The sequence below is a fragment of the Lycorma delicatula genome, chromosome 4 (assembly GCF_047948215.1).
Source record: "Lycorma delicatula isolate Av1 chromosome 4, ASM4794821v1, whole genome shotgun sequence".
Taxonomy (NCBI): Eukaryota; Metazoa; Arthropoda; class Insecta; order Hemiptera; family Fulgoridae; genus Lycorma; species Lycorma delicatula.
The window spans coordinates 63,527,224-63,549,496 of NC_134458.1; the positions used below are offsets into that span (position 1 = coordinate 63,527,224).

General features: G+C 32.1%; 1 protein-coding gene across 4 annotated transcripts in view; it reads left to right on the top strand.

Moving 5' to 3' along the window:
- The window catches only part of LOC142323467 (uncharacterized), a 70,565-nt gene extending 61,611 nt beyond the window's left edge, over positions 1–8,954 (top strand). For 3 of the 4 annotated variants that reach the window (XM_075363123.1, XM_075363122.1, XM_075363124.1), the window contains one exon: positions 6,365–8,954. In XM_075363123.1, coding sequence (XP_075219238.1) covers positions 6,365–6,494 — 130 coding nt within the window. In that variant the 3' untranslated portion in view covers positions 6,495–8,954. The remainder of the gene's footprint in view (positions 1–6,364) is intronic. The other variant, XM_075363120.1, reaches the window with a different exon arrangement.
- Positions 8,955–22,273: the final 13,319 nt, after the last annotated feature.

Here is a 22,273-nt window from a genome sequence, read left to right on the forward strand (position 1 = left end):
TGTAAGAAAGAAGGCTGAGACCCTTTTTGAGTTTACGGATGATACTAAACTTGATCAATGTAATTTCCATCTCCTGGAGGGTCATACTTCAATCTTGGACCTTGTTTTATATAATGCTGATGTAAGTGTGGATATGGATATCGATCATGTTATTTATCCTGATGCCCCTCATGATTCCCTTGTACTAAATGTCAATGTGCAGAAGATCGTAGACAATAAATCTGTCAGGCAGGCTGTTGATTATGTTAGAGGTGACTATTAAGTGCTGTAAAAGAGACGGGTAAAAGAGAAATGTAATCTGTTCTTAAAATATTAATGATGCTGCCTATTCATTTTGTTAAATTCAACCTACCAGAACTAGGGAATTAATATCGTATTTAAATTTGAAGTTTTGAATTCCTAAACAGAGGAAATGTATCTACCTGGGAACATATTTTCATTAAGCTGATAAGTATTTTTCCTTTTTTGATGAAGATTGATTGCATCTACAAGTTAAATTTTTGTAACGATAAATTTAATTTCTTTCAAGTTCTTAGTTTTATTTTTTGTCATTAATGCTTCAGTACTTTTTATTCTGCCAAAAGTGTTTGATTTTTCTATAAGCCATTTTCCAGTCTTTGAAAGTATTTAAATTGTTTAAAAGATTTACAGTTTAAAAGAGTTAATAATTTAAAAACATTCCATTTTCAATTTTTTGCATTCTCAGTAAAGCATTCGATTTAGTTACACATTTTTTTCTGATGATAAATTAGTAGCTGTGGTATTAGAGGAACTGCTTATAATTAATTAGTCATACCTTACTAACTTTAAATAGCAGCTGAAGTTTCTTTTTTTTTTAATACATGTGTAAAATGTAGTGTACCTACATGTGTAAAATTTACCTACTTCAAGGTGTAGAATATGGAGTGCTGCAGGTAAATGTCCTCAGTCTGTTAATTTTCTCATTTATTAATGATCTACCAAAAAATCTTAAACCATTTACTGTTACTATCAGATGATATGACTATCTATATCAGAGTATAATTATCTAAAATGACTTGAAAATTCTACATTAGCTGTTCAAAAGATTATTCACTTGATAGATTGTAACCATCTGACATTAAATATGGGTAAAACTATTGCATCGTGCTTCTAAGGTAGGCATAACACTGCTAATCAAGATAGAACTTACATCAATGATAATGATAGTATTTACTTAGCCATGGTACAAAATTTCTGGATGTATTATTGGATAATAAATTCTGTTAGGATGTTCAAATTGATTTTATTTAAACAAAATTAAACCATACTGTTCTGCTTTGAGGCATTTTAATAAAATGTTAGGCTTATCATTATTGAATATTTATTAGAATAAATATTCAGTATATGTGTATATTACCATCTGAAATATAATATCTCTTGCAGGTCCCTAATAAAATCAAATTAAGTTTTGAAGAGACAAAAATAGGCTATCAAATCATTATTTGGACCCCATAAGTATGAATTATGTAAACTGATATTTAGTAAATTTAAAATGTTGACTTATTCTTAAAAAAGTAACTGTTCCTTCTTCATTAAACTAGACATGTAAGCTTTTTTGAGGAGCTTTATTGTGCTTTTGTTTCCATTTTTAATTAATATCAGAACTACTATAAGATCTTCATGCCGATGTATTTAAAATATAACTAAAATATTTTCTTTTAAGAAACAACATTAATCTGTAGTTATTGAATTTTAATTTTTGCCTTAACCAGGTAGTTAACTGTAGATTGAAGTTGGCATCCATTTCCACCAGTAATTAAACTTAACTACTCTCTCATCTGGTGTTCATTTTCAGAATATTTCCCACTACGGTTATAAAAATAATAAATTGTATTAAATTATATTTCTAAAGTATCAGTGCCCAGAAATCCATATACTAAAGGCTTTACTCCTGTTTATAGTAAAATATCATGATATTGTGCACTGATTTAGTTGAATACTAATTTTCGTCGGATAGTAAATTGTCATCGTATGTGAGAGCTTATTGCCAGTAACACTAAAAACTTTGAGTAATACTGTCCTGATTTCCTACAGATTGATAATCCCTTTTTTCCTCTTCCACTGTTATTTATTTCTGCCTTTCTTTTTCTTGGAGGAACCAGGCACCATGGGAATTAGATTTCATGCACCACCTGCTCAGTTTGTGCTACTGGGATAGGTCTTGGTGGGGTTGTGGCTTTGAGGTCGCACTAGTGGCTGATTTGCATATGAGGTAAAATCAAGGATACTTTAATAAAAAATACAGTAATAACTAGTGTCCTTTTTTTTATATCGCTCCCCTGAGCCAGACCCACAGTTAAGTATAACGCAGTACAAGGGAGTGTCCTTTAACTCTAACGGGCCTTCCCACCCACCAGCTCAACATCTGGCAAGGCAGGTCGGCCTGCCGGTTGGATCTTTTATACCTGTCTCTAACCCCCGGTGAGGAGACTCCAGATCCAGCAATGCCGTAACCTTCATCCCCGCCCCAGGGGCCAGGTCTTGGTCTTTTGAGTGCCTTATGCCTCAAATAGAGAGTCCCCAAGGGGGTCCCCCACCAGAACTGTGGTTTTAACTGCTCCCTAAAAGATGTCAGGTCCAGATGATTGTTTTCTCAGCAGAAAGCATCACACTTCACACATGGAGTCCCCAGCTGATCATTGGAGCCAGCACACCAGGGTATACCGGCCCTCACAGCTGGCGCTGTCCAACACCTCCTGCTAGAATCCCCTCCTCCATTCCTCATTATCCTTGGCTCGAAGCACCGTCCGAGAAAAGAGGCCGAACGCATCCCAGCAAGCTGCAGAAGGTAGCAGGGTTGCAGGTGACAAGCCAGTAATCTCTGTACGAGCCCTTTGTTCCTCCCATTCAGGGCACTGAAACAGGGTGTGTTTGATGGTGTCACGTTCTGTGCAGTACATACAATTGGGAGTAACACGCCTCCCAATATGATGAAGATAACTGCCAAAATTGCCATGACCTGTGAACATTTGAGTGGTGTAATACTCAAGGTCACTGTGTCGCAGGTCCGGTATTAAGACTCGTCCAGGCTGCCGTTTTCACGGCCAGCCACTGATCTAGCCAGATGTTAAAAGTTGAGTGCTGTACCAATGTAGCCAATATCCCAGCGTGCCTGTCCATCCGTTCCTTTAACCTAACTGACACCTGGCGTCAAGAATGGACCACAAAGCAGGTAAGCAAATCCCATGTGTTACTCAAAGGCCACCGGGTTTTGACTTGCCACGTACGACATGGTCAACGCTAAACAGAATACGAGCATGGTAGGTGCATCTATTTCCTGTATAAATAAAACACCAATGCCCCTTTGTGAGTGTGGTGAAAATCAAACTGTTAAACACATCACAGAAGTTTGGCCATGGACTGCTTAGGAAGGGAATCCTGAAGATTTCCTGATGGCGACTCCAGAATCAGTAGCATAAATTAATTTGTTAAATCTTTGTAATTTTTGACTATAATTGGTGTTGTCTTTTGGTGCCATGCGCTAAATAAATAAATTTACCAATAGATCGATAGGGGGAACACCTGTTAGCACACAGGCAGTATCATATAAGGTGGTCTGATATACTGCAATGATCCCCAGCAACAAACGTCTATGCACACTCCAAAGCCTGGTAAGGTTTCTTTTAATCAGCAATGTTAAGCCCCAAACTGGAGCAGCATACAAAATAATAGATGCGACAGTAGGTATAATGACTCTGTTTTGATGCTTGAGGCGCCATCTGGATTGAGAGAAGTCGTCTCAGGGCAGCAAGAGTGTTCCCTGCCTGTTTGCAGACTGCGATGATGTGGTCCCTGAATCTACATGATTTGTCAATAGTCACCCTTAAACATCAGACAACATGTTTTGACAGAATCAGGTGCCCTCCAATGTATAGGTCTATTTGACCAACCCACCTCCAACCGGTGAGGACGTTATATTCACTCTTCTACTACAGTATCCTAGCAAAAATGATTTTTTATTCCTCGTTCAGGTTTCTTGATATTTATTTAATTTTTTAACTTAAAACCATTCAGTTTATTTTATATTACATTGTGAAATAAATTTTTTAGATTGAAGATAGTTTTTAGAATGCAATAAACTCTTTTGCTGTTAACTACAAGAGATTATCTCTAAAGTAAAGACCGTTTCATTGTATAAAGATTTATTCTGAAAACTATAAATATTTTCATTTCTCTTAAATTACATACCTAATACGACATCTCTATATACTAGCCACATGAATTAAGACATTTATCGTAGATACACCAGTTTCAATATACCCTCGTCATGTGCTTCTGGCGCCAGTCCATTTAGCTACTGATTAACAGAATTTCTAAGTTCATTGTCACCTGTGAATTGCTTACCACTCAAAAATACTTTCAATTCATTCACCCAAACAAATGGTAATCAGAAGGAGCTAAGTTTGGACTATATGGTGGGGGATCGTAAATTTCCTATCCAAATGTTCTCAGTAAATAATATGTCAGACCTGCAACATATGGACATGCATTAACATCGATCAGCTGCCCATGTCTCCAATTTTGAATGGCACACCATAACTTACATAGAGTTTCGCATTAGGCTTCTGCATGTATAGTGATTCCACGTGTCATGAAATCAATCAGCACTATGCCAAACTGCTCCCAAAAGACTGTCACCTCAGTTTGTGTCCAAATGGCTGTGGCTTGACCTTTGTCGGTCTGCATGGTGATTGAGGATAATGTCATTCACTTGACTGCCATTTTCTCTCTGGCGTGTAATATGAAATCCATGTTTCATTACCGGTAACAATTGAATTAAGGAACTCATCACTTTTTTCTGTGTAGCACATCAGAAATTCCATAGCAGATCCCATTCACATTTTTTTGTGATGTTCCATTAAGACGTGCAGCATCCAATGTGCACAAACCTTTCTGAAGTCTAAATAGTCATGAACAATGCAACCAATAACAGCTCTTGAAACATCAGGAAAAAGAAGGGCCAAGTCGGAAATCATTGAGCGATGATCTTTTCTGATTTCATCATCATGTTTCAACAAGTCCTCAGTGATTATCGAGGGCCTCCCTGAACATTCTTCATCATGCACATAATTCTGTTATTTCTAAACATTTCACACCATTTTCAGACGTTTTTTTCATTCATTACATTATCACCATATACAGTAACCAATTGCCTATGAATTTCAGCCAGTTTAACATTTTGGTGGTTTAAAAAATGTATGACTACATTTTTCACAATCAGTGGCAACATCTGTTTTCCTATTAATTTTATAACGTAATAACTCACACATAATCAACGATACAACACGACAACTTACAGACAACAATGCAGTGTGTACATTACTAGTGTGGCCATGAACAACACAGGTTCGCCAACCCTAAGGAGAGAAATTTCCCAGCGGTCTTTACTTTAGAGATATCTTTTGTAATTAATCCATTTTTTTTTTTTTTTTGTAGAAAGACTACTGTAATTCTGGAAAAAACACCATACAAATCAGTTTACAGCAACGTTCTCATTAATTTTTTTTTTAATTGTCTACAAAAAAGTAAATTCTTAAGTAGATTTATCCAGAAAATTTGTTTTTCTTTTTCACTTGCTAATAACTTACTCTTTTAATAAGTCCAGGGTTTCTGTTTCTTGTACATATGCTTTAAATCCGTGTTTGTTATTTTTTTTGCTGTACATTTGTCCATCCTTCATAATAGAATGTGCTGAACTCTACATACGAGTAAGTAAAATTTACTCATTGTATGTAAACTGCTACCCCCTCATATATAAAAGACGTAACTTGTAGTTTTCAAACGTTTTCAGTGGTTCATTGAAGGAGTAAAATGCATTGAAAAACATTTTTCAATAGTCATGCAGTGTATCCATTAAATGTCTCATTTTGTTGGTTTTAGACTATCTCGTTCTTATCACAGCTTGTGTATGCTGTATGAAGACTAAAACCATCAATTCATTAAGGAAATGACAAATGTCATTGTAGGAAATCTTAAGGTAATGTGAAAATCAGACACAAAAGTAATGTTTTTCATTGTATGAATGAACAGGCCTTGAATAGTAAATACTTATAAAGTATGAATTAAAGAGAACTCATTCTACCGACACCAATTTTATTTTTATAAAATGAGAAGCGTAAAAAATTGTGTAAAATGCAAACAATTTGAAAATAATTTTCTGAATTTTCTTTTGGTCTCTTGTACAGCTAAATAGTTTGCAATCCAGTTCTCTAATTGTACATTTAAAAATTAAAACTAAATTTATCATGTATTCTTCTAATTGTACTTCTATTTTATACATTATTCTACTATTTTATTCTTCCATTTGTGCATTTTTTGTATTGTAATAGAATGTGATTTTTAGGTATGCTGCTATATTCGGAGTAAATATAATGGAGAAAATTCAGAGCAAGTCATTTGTTTTAATGAATCAACATTTAAATGAAGATATTCGCATTCAGGCTCGTAAGATATATGAATCTGTTAAATCTTGAGACCCAAGGTACAGGTTAAACCATCCTAGACAGAATGATAGCAGCTCGTCAGGCAGAGAATCATATGAATATTTGCAACAGGAATACTCACAAACATCAGTAGTTATTATTGTAACCAGACATTAGTTATTAATCACAACTAAATTATTACTGCATATGGTTGAGGCCCTGGTACCTGGTATATTTGACAGTGATTCAGTGTGCAGTTGGAGCTGCTATGAATGTATGTAGAATTATGTTATCAATACTGATGTTGTTATTCAGTATATATATATTTGCTTGAAGAAAGCTTGTTATTGTATTTTTGTTAAAGATGGTATTTTATTTGTAATATATAAGATAAAATGTCAAATATCTGGATATATTTTGTTATATCGCACACTAGTTTGTCTAATATAAATATTTTATATATGTATGCTTTCTCTTGCAAACTTCATTCATATTGTTAAAAACTATTGTCTAGTTCTCTGCACAAATGTGTTATCTCTGATCGCAGATATATGCTTGTTATTCATGTCAATATTTTTATTACAGCATTGAGCAGTATTGTTCCTGAGAGCTGAATGCCAAGTAAAAGTTAGCATATTTTATTCTTTCATTTTCTAATTTTTATTATATTTTGTGATGATTTGTTTTACTCTCTTCTGTGTTGTATTCTTCTCACAGTGATTCTTATTTATTTATTCCTTTGTGCTTCAGTAAAAGAAATGGTATTATTAATATATACTGTTTTGTAGTAAATTTTTAGTTCCATACAGGATTTTTAGGAAATGATTTTCAATGAAAATAGTTATACATTTTTTATTACATTCCCTTTGGTCAGTCAATTTTTTTTTTTTTTTACACTGACTTGTCAGTTTTTAGGATAAATTATGCTTGTCCATTTATTCTTTTTTTAATTGAAATTGAATTTATCTTCTGCTTCAGTAAAAGTCTTATCACTTCTTGTTTCTAAAGTTGAAGTCGTATCACCATGCTTCTATCATTGATGAAATGTATCTTTTAATAATTTTTTCTGGTATTTCAGAACTACATTTGTCATTACTGACCAGTATATGCCATGTTTATTCTATTCTGATTTGTTTCTAGATATCAAAGTGTGATCATCTGATCTTATATTAAAATGAGAAATTACAGTAATACATTGTCTTTTGAAAGCATGTTTGTATGATATGTGGGTTTGGGTTAAAAAAAGTTGAACTGAAAGTAATACATTTAAATCCAGAAATTTAATTAAGTTATATAAAAAAAAAGTTACAAAAATGTTACAAAAAAAAACAAAAATAAATTAGCAGTTTCATTCTGAAAAAAGTATTGAATGTGTAATTTTTGTAATGAAATTTAAAAAAAAGAATATTGTAAGTGGTTAAAACTACTGTGGTTACTCATATTGGAACTATATTGACAACATGTCGTGAACTGTACCCAGTATTGTTTGATTTCAGAGATCTGAGGAAATCAATTTATTAAATGTTGTTTTGGTTATTGCCATTGTACCTTACCTCACACCTTTCAATTTCTTGGTAACTACTCTCTGATATGTTGAAGATATTGTGGACCTATCCTTGTTATTAGGGATGAGTTAAGTGGTTTACTCAGGACTTAATTATTAAATTAATTAAGAGTAATTTAGAATCGATTTTGATATAAATGTAATTATATTTCTTTACACCCAAATGATATTTTGAAAAAGGAGTAACATCTTTAAAACTGAAGTACATAAAGATCTCCAGTGGTTGTAGTAATGTTTAATAAAATGGTTTCTGTAGTTTACCAAAGTTAAATAACACTGGTTGTAGTTTCATATGGTTGGATAACTGCTTACTGAAGACATTTTTTGGATAATGACATCAGCAATCAATGCTCTATATATCAGAGATGAGCAACTTTTTTTTACAACAGGGGCCAACTACAAATTTAAAAATTTTTTGCGGGCCACATGTAAGAAACATATTAAAATATGAATACTAGTTAATAAACACAAATTATCTCTTTATTAACAAAATAACAGTCCTATAAAAAAGTAACACAGAATCTATAATAGAAATACCATAAAAAAAGCAAAAGATAATTATTATGGGAAAAAATCTCAAACAAATTTCAATGAGAAGTTTGACATTGCTTCTTTGCAACCAGTTTGTCTATATTTGCAGTTATAGACGTCACAGCAACTTGCACACAGCTTTTCAATTGTATATCATTTAGCCTCAATTAGTTGTCATGTTTAATTATGTTCATTGTGGAAAATAATTGCTCTCAAATATAAGTACTTCCAAAAAGTGTTATGGATTTGCATTGCATGCATGACTAATCATCAAGATTCTTGGGAACTCTCATAATTTTGATAAAACTTTTGGATGCTCACATTCTGAAATTTATTTGCCAAAACAGTGTTGTTTTGTAAATCTATCAATTCCATTTTTAACTCATCTGGAACTGTTTACACGTCTGTAATAAATGACGAGGAAAAGATATTAAAACTAAGAACAGTTTTTCCAATCTAAATATTTTAAATCACGATTCAAATTTGGTTATTAATTTTTATATTTGCTTGTCATATTTTCATATTTTTGAAGGAGTTTTTTTTCTCAAGTATGGAAATTTTGGTGTGTTGTTTGACAACAGATGTTTGTTCCAAATTTTGAGTTTGCTTTCAAAAGCTTTCATTTTATCAAACATGTTATGTATAACATATTTTTTCTTCAACTTCCATATTTAAATTATTCAGATGCTGAATTATATCTATGCGAAAGGAAATATCACACATCCATTCTTTATTGTTGAACTGGGGAAATGGATATTCTTTCATTTCCACAAACAATTGAATATCATTTTTTAAGTTGTATATTCTTTTTAGCATAGCACCTTTAGTCAACCAGCGTACTTCTGTGTTATAAATTACATCACCACATTCACTTTTGAAATCTTTTAAAAATTGTTTAAATTAGCAGTGATTTAATGCTAGGGATTTCAGAAAATTAATAAGATTTTTTATAAGTGTGGTGACATCTGGCATATTTAAAATTTTTGGGCAAATATTCTGATGGTGAGTTATGCAATGATTAACAAATATTTCTCTCTCTGTAAAGTTTTTAATTTCATTAAATAACAAACCTGCGACTCCTACATTCATGTTTGCCTTGCTTGTGCTCCATCTATTGATATGCCAATAATCTTTTCCAATGGAGTTGATAAGTTCTCCAACAGAGATTTTATTTCCTTGTACAGGTCTTTACCTGTTGTAGGATGAATAAATTCTCTCTTTTATTAAAATAAATCTATCAGAAACAATATGCATAATCATAGTTTTTATCATTAGCATCAATGAACTAAGTTCTTTAGTTATATTAAAATTGGAATCAGTTCCTCATACAAATAGGGTTGTGATGTGCCACTAATGTTAGAGCTCTCATCAAGTACCAAGGAACAGCATTTAAATTTTTTAATGCGTTTACCTAAAGTTGCAGTAACATTTTTGGACTGGTCTTCAATTCTTCCAATTGTAAATCTTGACAAACTAATTTTGGAAATATGTCTTTTTTATTAGGAAATGCTACTTTTTCAACAGTAGTTAAACATTCCTTAATCATTTCTCCATTAGCCAATGGTTTCATTTTTTTTTTTTTTGGCTAAAATTTGACTAACACTGCAACTAGCTTTCACTGCCAAATTTAGTGAAAAACTTTGAACTTTAAATATATTTTACTGTTGTTTTAAGCTTTTCTCTGAAGATTACATTTATCTTTTCGCATTTAGCCTTGGATGTTTTATAATCTGTCACATGTTTGATATCATAATGTTGTTTAATATTATACTCTTTTAACACATATACTGAATCTTAGCATAAAAGACAAACAATCCAAAAAAAATTTGATTATTTAATCTTTTACAAGAGTGAAAAAATAATCCCATTTTTCATTAAAACTTCTATTTTCATCCCCAACTTTTCGTTAATTTAACACATAGAAATATGTATTTAAAAAGTCAAAAAGCAAAGCTTTGACTGGGTGCATGAAAAAGTGAGTTGGGCGACATGTTGCTCATCCCTCCTCTATATACGAGGGATACCTCTAAAGTAAAGACCGCTGGGAAATTTCTCTCCTTAAAGTTGGCAAACCTGTGTCGTTCATGGCCACGCTAGTAATGTACACACTGCATTGTTGTCTGTAAGTTGTTGCATTGTAGTATCTTTGATTATGTGCGAGTTATTACGTTATAAAATTAATAGAAAAACGGATGTTGCCACCGATTGTGGAATATGTGGAATCATACATTTTTTAAACCACCAAAATGTTAAGCTGGCTGAAATTCATAGGCAGTTGGTTGCTGTATACGGTGATAATGTAATGAATGAAAGAAACATCTGAAAATGGTGTGAAAGGTTTAGAAATAACAGAATTAATATGCTTGATGAAGAACGTTCAGGGAGGCCCCTGATAATCACAGAGGACTTGTTGAAACACATCGATGATGAAATCAGAAAAGATCTTCGCTCAACGATTTCTGATCTGGCCCTTCTTTTTCCTGATGTTTCAAGAGCTGTTATTAGTCACATTGTTCATAACCATTTAGGCTTCAGAAAGGTTTGTGCACGTTGGGTTCTGCACATCTTAACATGACAAAAAAATCTGAATGATATCTAATACAGAATTTTTTATGCTCTACACAGAAAAAGGTGATGAGTTCCTTAATTCAGTTGTTACTGGCAATGAAACATGGATTTTGTATTACACGCCAGAGAGAAAATGGCAGTCAAGTAAATGGCATTATCCTCAATCACCATGCAGACCGACAAAGGTTAAGCCACAGCCATTTGGACACAAACTGAGGCGACAGTCTTTTGGAAGCAGTTTGGCATACTGCTGATTGATTTCATGCCACGTGGAATGACTATAAATGCAGAAGCCTACTGCGAAACTCGATGTAAGATATGGCGCGCCATTCAAAATCGGTGACATGGGTGGCTGACTGACGGTGTTGTCCTGCTGCATGATAATCCAGATCTATATATTGCAGGTCCAACACATGATTTACTGAGAGCATTTGGATAGGAAATTTATGATCACCTACCATATAGTCCGAACTTAGCTCCTTCTCATTACCATTTGTTAGGGAAATTGAAAGAATTTTTTAGTGGTAAGCAATTTGCAGGTGACAATGAACTAAAAAATGCTGTTAATCAGTGGCTTAATGGACTGGCAGCAGAAGAATACGACGAAGGTATATTGAAGCAGGTGTATCGCTGTGACAAATATTTTAATTCATGTGGCAATTATATAAAGAAGTAGTATAAGGTATGTAATTTTAAGAGAAATGAAAAATATTTATAAAGTTTTCTGAATAAATTTTTTTACAATGAAACAATCTTAACTTTAGAGATAACCTCTTGTAAAAATGTGATGTTTTTAATTTTTTTTTTTTTTTTTTTTTTTTTTAAAAAGGGTCCCTTAAAACAGAATTAAATAGCAAGTTAAATCAGCCTAAAAAATATTTAGTAAATGTACTTATATTCATTTTTAATCAGATAAATATATTTAATATTTTAATTATTAATATATCATCTGGTGTTCTGTCTGGCAGCAGACCCCTTACACCAATGCTGTCTCCATCCATTTCTGTCATAAGCCTTTTCCTTCATCCCTTTGTAGTTTCCAATCTTCTTCTCATCTGTTAACTTCACCCTTCTTCCTCACTTTCTTTCTCCTTCTACTGACCTTCTGACATGGTTGTCAAGATTCCACTTCCTTTAGCCACATGTCCTAACCAGTTTCCTTTTCTTTTGTGCACTTCTCATGTAAGTGCTCTTTCTTCTTAATCTTGTTCATTACTTCCTCATACCTCTCTCTATTTGTCCATCTTACTATCTTCATCCTTTTCCATATTTCAAAAACCTCAATACAGCCCCCCCTCGCCCTTTTTCTCATCATCCACACTTCAGTTTCATACAAGACATTCCGCACATAGTGTTTGGTTAACCTCTTCCTTAACTCTTAAGTCTGGACTTTTAACCTGGCGTCATTGTGGTAAGAAATTGTTATACGGATGTTGAGGTGGGTCAATATAACCTGTGATGTAATGTACGACATTTTCATGTTTTATTGAATATATTCGTAATCTTTGTCATTATAATGCATATTTACACTCTGATCTTAGGAATAAAAGAAAAAAATATTAATTACAGAACATTTATTCTAAGTATTTAAATTTTTACTTAAATTTACACAAAATTGAGATCCCTTAGAGCTTCATCACTTTACTACATTGAAATATAGTCTTTTCACTCACATATAGCACTTATACCTAACTAATATATCTTTGGAAAAAAAGCTTATCGAAACTAATTCGAATCCTCATTGCTTACACAATCACTGCAGAAAGGTATGATATTCTCAGGGCAAATATATTTGTCACAACCTCGACATGTGTGTTTCATTTTACGATCTCTTTGTACAGAGCATACTTGGCATCTTTTACGGGCATTAGGTATTTTAGCAGGAGGCTCTTCAGGTGTTGCACCAGTAAACTCTCTGATTCTTTTACGCATTTCTCATGGCAAGCGATTCAAATTCTGGTTTTCAAACGATCACTGACAAGCAGAGACATAAGCTTTTCAAAAAATGACGTTGTTTTTCCATTGGCTTATTATTGTTTATCCGGTGTATTATATAAGACCGTTAATGCCAGAAATGTTCAACATAGCGTAAAAAATGGTAAGAGGCCATCTCTACGAATTACGGCTCAGGTCATATGTAACTATAAGTTCATCAGCGATGTCCACCCCACATTTGGGTGAGTTATAGTAGGTGTTAATTTCAGGTTTTCGTTTTTCTCCAGTTGAATTGTCAATCTGATCACCATGGTGCAAACTTGACATCAGCAAAACCATCTTGTTTTTTTTAGGGATGTGAGAAACGAGATTAATATCTTCTTGAAAGCCAAATTGGGATGAAAACACTTTAGCATTACGAGTTTTAGTGAATTCAGGAGGGATTTGTCTTTTGTTTTTACGCAAGGTTGCAACTGATGTTAGCCTGTGTTTTTTGAGCAGATGCTGGACTAGTTCGTAACTGGTGAACCAGTTATCAAACGTTATACTGCGGTTTGATTTTGAAATAGGTAGCACAATATCGTATGGTTTATTACTTGCAGCAAATGGACCAGTGGGTTGTTTTCCGGCATATATTTCAAGATTCAAAATGTAGTAATTTTTAGCATACACCAAAGCTATTATCTTGATGCCATACTTTGCAGGTTTTGATGGTATGTATTGGTGAAATCGGCACCGGCCTCGAAAAGCTATTAGCATTTCATCAATAGTAAGACAATCGCCGGGGATGTACGCAGTTTTGCAATTTTCAACAAATGTTTTGAATAGTTTTCTGATCGGTGCCAAGTTGTCAGTGTTCTTCCTTTCTTCACGGGAAGTCTCCTCATCAAAGCACAGGCAGCTTTGTATAAAATGGAAACGTTGTTCAGACATCACAAGTCTAAATATTTCGACTTCTGTGCCATCAGATGACCATAGGTCACTCAAATTCTGTCTTCCTGAACGAATGTAACAATATATAACAGGCCAATAAAAGCTTTGAGTTCTGCCATGCTACATACCTTCATATAAGTGTGCTTCGATAAATCTGGGTAGGAAGCCATTTTGCGTTCAATGCGTGCATTTGTGTACGTCGAAACGTTTTGTAACATATCATTACTGAAAAACAAATTCCAGCATTCTCACTCAGAAGTAGCAGATTTTGACTTTTGTGACACACCTGGCAATTGTGTGATTATATTTTCTGCTCTAGTTCTTACAAGACCTTACCACAGTTCAATATAGCGTGGACGTATCAAATGTCATGAAGATGATTCTGGAAAAACAGGACGCCCCTGCTGTGGCAGCGTTGGATGATTTGCACTGGATTGCAACTGCGTTTTAATTTCATGTAGCGGGACATTATCATCATCACTGTCTGAACACTCCTGTTCCGTATCGCTTGGCTGGCTACAAACACTCACTTGATCCTCTTCAGCCACATTATCATTATCAGACAAGCCTTCTTCTGAATCGGATTCCTCAAGAATTGACAAAATTCTTTGGTTCTCTCTATCCATGTTTCTAACTACCTTGAACCAAGGAAAAAATAGTAAAATCAAAAACATGAACATGAAAACATAAGAAACAACTTAAATGAACACCAAAAACCAATCCAGTAATAAAAAATTATACTTATATAAGGCGCGAAATTGTTATGTTAATTGTGAGGATGGGTCATATTTACCTTTTTGACAAATGCGCGCGTTTAGCTCCCACCGCTGTCACCGCTCGACTGATTTCTTTTCAAACACGTTTAGAACACAGCGTTGGCTCCAGCTACGGAGAAGAATGGCAACATCATGCGCGTATGTAAAAAATATTTGCATTTTTAAACACACTGGATCATTTTGACCCAATCTCAATGATGTCGGGTTAATACTTAGTAATTACCTCTTCTTACTGAAGCTTTCATCCTTTGCAATCGCTATCCTTCCTTTTATTTCCATTGCACTCTTCCAGTCCTCTTTCCCCAGATGTCTGTAATTTTTAGTTCTCTATTTTTTCCCTCACTTGCCCTTACCACTAAATCCTGTTTGTTGTTTACTTCCATTACCTTAGTTTTTCCTATATGTATTTTCATTCATTCCTCTCAGACTGTTAATAATATTTGAAGTGCATGTGTTCCATTAGCTAGAACTACCACACCATCAGTAAATCGTATGCATCTTATTTGTTGTCCTACACTTATTCCTTCTTCTCTCCTAATATATTCCCTGTCTTATGTTCAATGTTAATGTTCAACATTGTTGGCAAGAGGCCTAACTTGTCAACCTAGACCCACCCAGTCAGTCATTCTCATTTATTTTCATTGGTGTTATTTGTCTCGCATATAATTCTTTCATTAACCTTCAGTGTTTGCATTCTACTTTTTTCTTTTTAAGAATCTCCATCATTATTTCCCATTTGACTCTATCAAATGCCTTCTCTAAATCTATGAAACACAAACTCAATCCTCTTCTTCTCTCTAAATATCTCTCAAACCATCCTTAGTAGCCTGATGGCATCTCTGATTTCTTTCCCTTTCCTGAAGCAAAACTCTTTACTGAAATAAAGTTTTGTTCATTTCCTTATCAAAGTTTAGCAGTAAAGAACATTTAATAAAGTTCAATGAATTTATTACCGTATTGATGGTGATTATTGTGATCATCTTGTAATTTGACACCAAAACATTTAAGCTGACCCATTTTATATGTTGCCTTACTAAAGCATTTACTTCAGATTATGATATCGCTTGTGGTCCGTCGGATTCCAGATCTATGCATGAATTATATATTCCTCAATAATTCATGCTTCTTCATCATGAATGAAGTTGTAAAAAATTTTTAATACTTCATCATGTTAACCATAATTGGCTGTGATGATTGGCTTTCGTCAGATATCAATAGCTGACTGTATGAACATTCTTTTCTGTAGAAAATAGTGGTGCGTTGGAACCATATGGTTTAGATTGCGCTGGAAAAAATTATGCGTGGGAAAACCTTCGCCTAGCACAGTAGAAAATGAGAATATGATTTCACTATACTATAATTATCAAGTGTTTTGTAGTAAAGTAGTGAGATAGTTAAACAATTTTACTTTATGTTCAATTTTTGATGGTATGATACAATCCCTGAATAACATGTAAGACAAATCCACATTATTAAAATTATCATTACAATTGCTACAACTTAAAAAAAAAACTTGAAAGTGTATGTTTAAGCTGCAGTTTATGCAAATCATGCAGTACTTACAGGTATTGTTAGTTCAGAGAATATTAAAATGCAACAACTCTGTTAATCCCTTTAGGACTGTATTGTCAGGTACTCTTTGAATATGTCTTTAAAATGGAAATGCATGTATCAAATTGTTCTACTTGTTTATGAACAGATTGCAACTGACAGAGATAACCCAATCCTGCTGTCTTTATTCAACAAATTTGCATGAAATTTCAAAATCAAAACATACTATTCAGGATTTTACAGATTCATAAAAATATTATTACACACCTGTACACAAACATTTGTTATTTCCCTTAGTATTTTCAGAATTGCATAAAAATGATATTGTCATTGTGTATCAATATCTGTCAAGATCTCTTGTAGGAGATTTTTTTTTTTATTTTACTCAAAAAACTAATTCTTTACTGTAAAAAATAAATGTTCCAATTCATGGATTATATTTCCTGTTATCACATATTTATTCCTTAAAATGGACTACTTTACTATTATTATGAATGTCAAATGTCTCATTCCATGTTTAAAGGAGAAAATAATTAGGCCTACTGTTTATGACAGGCTTTATAAACTTGTTTTCCAGTGGTTAAAAGTTTGTATTATGAGATGTCAATGTTAATAAAAAGAAAAATAATGTATTCATTTATCTAACATCAGTGACCTATAGCTCTAACATATTTTGTAAGGCCTGAAGAAAAATATTTTATGTTATGTATTCCTTTGTTTGAATCTCCAGTCAATTCAGCTGCTTTATAGAATAAAGTTAAGTTTGATAATCTGATTCATTTATATAATACAGCACAAGAGATTTCCTTATTATTTAAATCATATATTTATTTATTTTATTGAATTATATTTTTGGGAAGTCACACCTATAAAATTAAAATGTAACAAAATTTTTGTTATTTCCTGAGTGTACTAATAAATTTAGTAATAATGTGCTGTGATAGTGAGGTTGGACTGTTGAATGTACTGTACTGATGTCAATGTGTCAGTCTAATCTTGTCCTGTTGCCAGGTACTGAATCAGTATTGTTAAATTTTTATATTGTATTGTAAGTTCATAGATGATTTATATTCATAGGTTTTTGTGTCGTTTGAAAGTCCTGTGTATCTCATTAATAACCTTGCAGGCATTTTATTTATTTTTTTTTGTTCATTTTATTTCATTATTTTTAAATATGACAAACAGCCATAATAGAAAAGAAAAATTTATGGAAAAAGTACAATAACTTACTGCCATGTAGATTGTGAGAATCTGCAGTTATTTTTAGTGATTTCAAAGTAACATTATATTGTGTTTTTCAGTTACGAAAAGATTAATTCCTATGTCAAATATAACACTTCTTGAAAAAGATAATGTGAAGAAAGGAAATATTTAACTTTTAAACAATCATCACTAATGGTTAACTCGACCCCAGTTCTTTGTGCCTGAGAATTTTGATGGATTAGTTTCAGAATAATCCTAACGACTAAAGGCAAAAAAAGATTTCAAACCAACATATATATAGCTGTTATAAATACCTAATAAGGTGCGTTAAATAAATAAATCTTCTCTTATACATGTAACTGTGCGGCATATCTAAAAATTATATATGAAAAACATAAAAATGTTCTTTTAACCAATAAATACTAAGGCACTTATTCAACCACTTATCAGGATTTGAACAAAATATTGCATAGTAAGGACATGAGAAAATGAAATTTGAGTAAGATGAGGAAGATAGAAAAAAATTGCAAGGAAAATTAGTATGTATTTTTGTTGCGTTACAATATTTAAAAATCTGTCATTATCTACTATTAAAAACTAGTATTAGAACTGTTTTTAAAAAAATCAGGGTGCAGTGGAGAAATATAAGAAGCTGAATGACAGAGATTTTGGAAGTTGAAGAAGGCAATAAACGACTTGATGGAATGCTGTAGAAGAATTAATTTCAATCTCTCATCAACTAATTACATCGTTTCAAAATTATTTAAACGAAGAAAGATGATAATGACAAACCAGAAATTCCTGTCAGTATTGCTATAGAGAATATTGTGTTTTTTATGATAAAACATAATTTAGCATTAAGAGGAGGAAAATCAGAAGTGTTCAATCAGTTGAAATGAATATAAAATTATGCTTTTGCTCTTCACAATGACAGTGTTCAAACACTATGCAGTTACTTAGACAAGAATAATTTCAATTAAAGCTAACATCTGAGTTATTTAAGATTTAAAAGATTAAGAATACTGTAATAAGTAGAACTTACTATAGTATAAATTAGAATGGTAAAATAAAATTGATTTATTTTCATTACGTTTATTCTGGAAGACTATCATGAATAACAAGAGGTCAGACAAAAAGCTTCTTCACTTTCACACTTGTCTGCTTGTATGTGGCCTTTTCAGTGGCATTATGATGATGTAAGATCGGATAGAAGGCTCTTCTGACTTTCAAATACTATTTGTGTGTGTTTTCAGTTGTGACATCTTGAGGAAGGAGCTAGAAGACTTTCAACAGAACAGGTTTGGCCTTCTGTTCTAGCCCTAAAAATGATCGATATAGTAATTTAGAGAGCATACCACATATAAAATGACAGTACAAAATTTTGCCTGGTTGTGATTTGTGACTGGATTCTCAGTTTTGGTTGTTAAAAGAATCTATTTATTAATTTCTAATTAATATTAAAAAGTTTTATTCTACCAGTTCCAAGTTTGACACTAAAATATATTTTTTAGGTTATCTAAGGTAATGTGGAAACGAAAGAAAGTTGCTCTCAGTAAACTTATACCAGGCTTTGAATGAAAATTGTCAGATTGAAGTTCCTATTTGTGGTAAATCCCTGAACATTTACTGCTCCTTGATTGAATCCTTTTATAATTTTTTTGAAATAATGGGAAGAGATTATGAAAATTAAGACTAAGCTAGTATTTCAAGCATCACTTAGAATCAGAAATATCCCTGCCAGAAACCTTTGTATCTGATACCCCTAGATATTCTTGAGGGTCAGAGGCTGTCAGAACATACTAGCCGTAAACAGATGGTTTATCAAACTGTTCAGCCTTTAGGTCACTCCTTGATTATTTAAATCTGCATTTGTTATATTTTGATTAAATTGTTATTTACTTTTCATCTATGTTCTTGTCCCAGATCATCAGTATAGGATTTCAAGTTATCGTAGCTGAGGTCTACAGATCAGATCTGTGAAAAAATTTATTTTTTCTGTGAAGTAAACATTGTACTGCAGTAATCTGGTAGTAATTGATTACTTGGTAGGTGTTTTTTTTAATTAGATGCTGATTTCAGTCTTCTGGATTTAATTAACAAACAGTTATACTGAAATATAATCAGCTGTTTTATATTGTGTGTGTATGTATGTGTATATATATATATATATATATTCAATATTAACTTAACCACCAAAACACAGTAACAGATAAAACCTAAAAATCTAATTCCAGTAGTCGACTTTTGCAGGATCCTACATCAAGCAGTACACAAAGTCTACAATTACATAAAACAAATATTAAAAAACTTAAAATTTAGGTTATGTTTCATAAACATAAACTAGTGTTTTTTAGGTTTTATCTGTTACTGTGTTTTGGTGGTTAAGTTGTTAATATTGAATTTAATTAGCACAGTGGTCAATATGTTGATGAGTTATTTGAATTTTCAAAACATATATATATTTCTTTACTGAAATTAATCTTTTTAAGATTCATAATATTCCTCTGTACTGTTAAATTATATTTAAATTCTATTAAATAAACCACCGAGTACAGAATATTTAGATAAGACATATCTTAACGTAATTTTTCATGAAAGTATTTTCGCGGATCCTGCATCCTCAATCATGATAATACAAATACTAAAGTAATGGTAATTGCGTATTAATTTACACAAGTTCTGCTATCTGTTACAGTTTTTATAAGAACGTCTTCCTCAGACACAATTTGATAGAATTAATACGGCATCTGCCATTATTGGAAACTAATGGCGGTGAAGCTGTGTTGTTAATACAAATTTTGTGGTTTTGTTATTTGTGAGTGTTAATGTTCTCTAAATTTTTAAGTTTTTATTTCTTTTTTGTTATTGGTTTGATGTAATTATAGAATTTTGTATTGACTGATGATGCAGGATCGTGTGAAAGTCAACTATTGGTTTTAGTTTTTTCTGTTACTGTGTTTTGGTGGTTAAGTTATTATTTTTTGAATTCAATTAGCACAGTAGTCAATATGTTCATGAATTATTGAATTTTCAAAAAATTATATGTACATATATATATTAAATGTTAGCTATTCCATTGTTAATAAAATGATCAAGAAATGAATGTGTATTAATAATTAACTTTTTACTGAAAAAGATGTTTTATTCACTGCAGTGAAAAGTAATGTGTTGTGTTTAATCTATATGAATACTCCAGTTAGTAATTGAATACTAAATTATTTTTTTCTAAATTTTATCTGCTGCTTTCAGTTTGATTTTTAATTTAACTATTCTTTTGTATGTCTAATTAAATTTATTAAGCTTGTAAACAATTTATTTCATTCATATGTTGTCTATTGTTGCTGTTAATCAACGCTTAATTTATGTTCTTATGACCAATTCTTATGTTCAGATTTGATTTGGTGAAGGAGTTCATAAACTAGGTTGTTATATTTCTTGGACATTCACTAAGTAGAGATTAGAAAAGGAGTAAAGGTATCATGCTTGAAGAAAAGCTGTTGTGCTATATAACAGACAAATAATATTGTTTTTCAATTTTCTACTGTATTAATTCTGGATCATTTAAAATTTAACATTCAAAATCATCCAGTATTTACTAATTTTCTTTGAATAACATGATTATGTGTCATTTCATAAATGCAATATTTTTTATGATTATTTTGTACATTTCTGTTTGTTATAAAATTCAATAGAAAAAATAATTACTTTCACATTTTTATTACACTGGTTAATCACATTATGAAAATCAGTAAATCATTAATATTATTATAAATTTGCATGTTTCTTTGATTTAATATCATGATGATCACTCGTTTTACTCCTATGGTTTGAGAAGCTGTTTTCCTATGCACAATAGCTTCTGGTGATTGTCATCTAGCTGGGTGAATATCAGTTTGCTAAAACCGCTCACCATTAGAGACGTTACACTAACAGGCAAATTGTATGTAATATTTTTCACCTCAATGTGGATAAGACATGGGATTTTAAAAAGTAAATTTTAAGTTCATCCACCTAATTTATGTTTAACTAGCCATCTGCTTTTTCACCTTGCAAGTAGATAAACAAAGGTTCACTATCTCTAGTCGGCTAGAAATTCATATTTTACATAAAAATGAACTCATTTTACTTCAAACAAATATAAAATAATAACTGAAAGAAGTATCCTCGCATTAGGTAGTGAAAGTAATCACAGACTGATAACAGCTTGGAGAGAAGTGGATGTTAAAGACCAGAAAATACAGTTATATCCAAACAATAAAAGTAATATATGTATTTCTCTTAGCTCGAGATAAAAAATTATCTAAATGATGTTTATGAATAGATTCTAAGCAGGTAGTTATATACAGCAGATAGTTACCTACATATTATAAGCATAATGTTATGTTATTTAAGATGTATGAAATGGGCACTAATTAGTGAAATTTAATATATATATTCAATTTCAGTATGATTTTTGAGATATATCGTGTGATAAAATGTATTTAAATGAAACTGTGTGACTGTAAAAATTAAACATTGTTGTTAACTTTGTCTTGTATTCTTGAGATGTTTTCCACATTTTAATAACCTCTTTAATCATTTAGTTTATTTTTATATGTTAAGTTTTCAGTAAGAAAGTTTGATTAATGTACAGATAACATTTTTATCATTCTGAATGCACCTGCTCCCTTTATTATTTTTTTGCTGCATACATTCAATGTTAACCAGAATGTGATTTAGGCTATTCTAATTAGATTCAAATTCACATATCGTGGTAAAGGAAACACTTT